Here is a 1,557-nt window from a genome sequence, read left to right on the forward strand (position 1 = left end):
ATATACACTTTTTAAATTGTAAATATATATAGGTAAAAAATGTTTGCCATTTCAATAATCTTCACATTTACAGTTTAGTGACATTAGATATGTTCATCGTAAGTGTCCTTAAAATTTTTTATTTAAAAAAATAGTTAAGTATGAAAAATTTCTATAGATTTGCTTTCTTTTTGCCTCTCTAAAATCTGTGTTAATGATTACCCGTTGAAGGTACCTATGAAACTGGCCATATAGGTTGACTGTTATTTTTCCTATTATTAATCAATGCTGTTCCCCTCTCTTCCAATTTCTCTAGGCATTTCAGTTAACCTCTCGAAGATGGCTGAACCTGCAGGAATACCAGAGCAAGAAACTGATGTCTGACAACGGAGTGAAAGTTCAAAGATTCTTTGTGGCAGACACTGCGAATGAAGCTCTCGAGGCAGCTAAGAGACTAAGTAAGCTAATTAATAACAGCTGAAATACACTTTCCCAAATTAGTGAATTCACAGGTAGCAGTCTCCCACTAGTTATGAAGCATAATTAGTGGCTTATACTAATAGTGACAGATGCAATTGAGAACTTTGAATAGAAAAAAGCCAAAAAAGCCCAATTAGAAAAACTTACTATTTCACAGGAAATAGCAGCATATGGGATGTCACTCCACAGTCATTTTTCTGAGTTTGTCTAGTCACCATTTAAGCCAGCTCTCTCATCTGTGGTTCAGTGGCTGGGGGAAATATGGATGAAGGATATAGAGTGTCAATGGCAAGCTCATTGTAGGATAACCCAGACCAGAGACTTGGCATCCTTCTTTTAGCTTTTTAGAATATGGTGAGAGTTCCCTCTGAGTGACTGGGGGAGAACAAAGCAAAGAGCGTGCGTTTTAAAGTCAAGTTGAGTTTGGGTCAGTGTTTTGCCCTCCATTACCAGCTCTGTAACTTTGTGTAAGTGCCTTCCCCTTTCTGCAGTTCAGTTTCCTTATCTGTAGATCAAGACTAATAGTGTTTATCTCCCCGACTGTTGTGAGTCTTTAATGGAGAGTGTACACGTGTAAACTACCTGTTACATGGTTGAAAATCTAACCAGTTTCCTTAGTTATAGATTGAAAAATTAGGATTTGGGTCCTGCTTTTTCAGTGAGTATTCCTCTGGGGGCCCACACACTCTCTTATCAGTCTGTATCAGCACTGTCCAAAAGAAATATTATGTGAGGCACATTTGTATTTTTAAATTTTTCCATAGTCACATTAGGAAAAGTAAAAAGAAACAAGTGAAATTAATTTTAACAATAGATTTTATTTACACTAATATATCCAAAATACCATCATTTCAGTATATACTTAATATTAAAAAAAAAAAAAAAATCAATGGGCTATTTTACATTCTTTTTTTTTTTGTTTGTCCTAAGTCTTTGCAAATCTAGTTTACATTTCACATCTCCAGCACATCTCAATTCAGACTAGCCACATTTCAGGTGCCTAGTAGTCACATGTGGCTAGTGGCTACCATATTGGATAGCATAGATCTGGACTTTGGAACAGTTAGCATACTTCACCTGCAACAGTGGAAGCAGTTA

At 36.0% G+C, this 1,557-nt stretch overlaps 1 protein-coding gene across 4 annotated transcripts in view; it reads left to right on the forward strand.

The window, feature by feature from the left end:
• Positions 1 to 1,557, forward strand: part of SUCLG2 (succinate-CoA ligase GDP-forming subunit beta) — a 363,960-nt gene that overhangs the window by 103,643 nt on the left and 258,760 nt on the right. For all 4 annotated transcript variants that reach the window (XM_004372727.3, XM_023727935.1, XM_023727936.1 and 1 more), the window contains exon 2: positions 296 to 437. In XM_004372727.3, the coding sequence (XP_004372784.2) occupies positions 296 to 437 (142 nt within the window). The remainder of the gene's footprint in view (positions 1 to 295; positions 438 to 1,557) is intronic.

The sequence above is a fragment of the Trichechus manatus genome, unplaced genomic scaffold (genome assembly GCF_000243295.1).
Source record: "Trichechus manatus latirostris isolate Lorelei unplaced genomic scaffold, TriManLat1.0 scaffold00020, whole genome shotgun sequence".
NCBI classification, from domain to species: domain Eukaryota; kingdom Metazoa; phylum Chordata; class Mammalia; order Sirenia; family Trichechidae; genus Trichechus; species Trichechus manatus.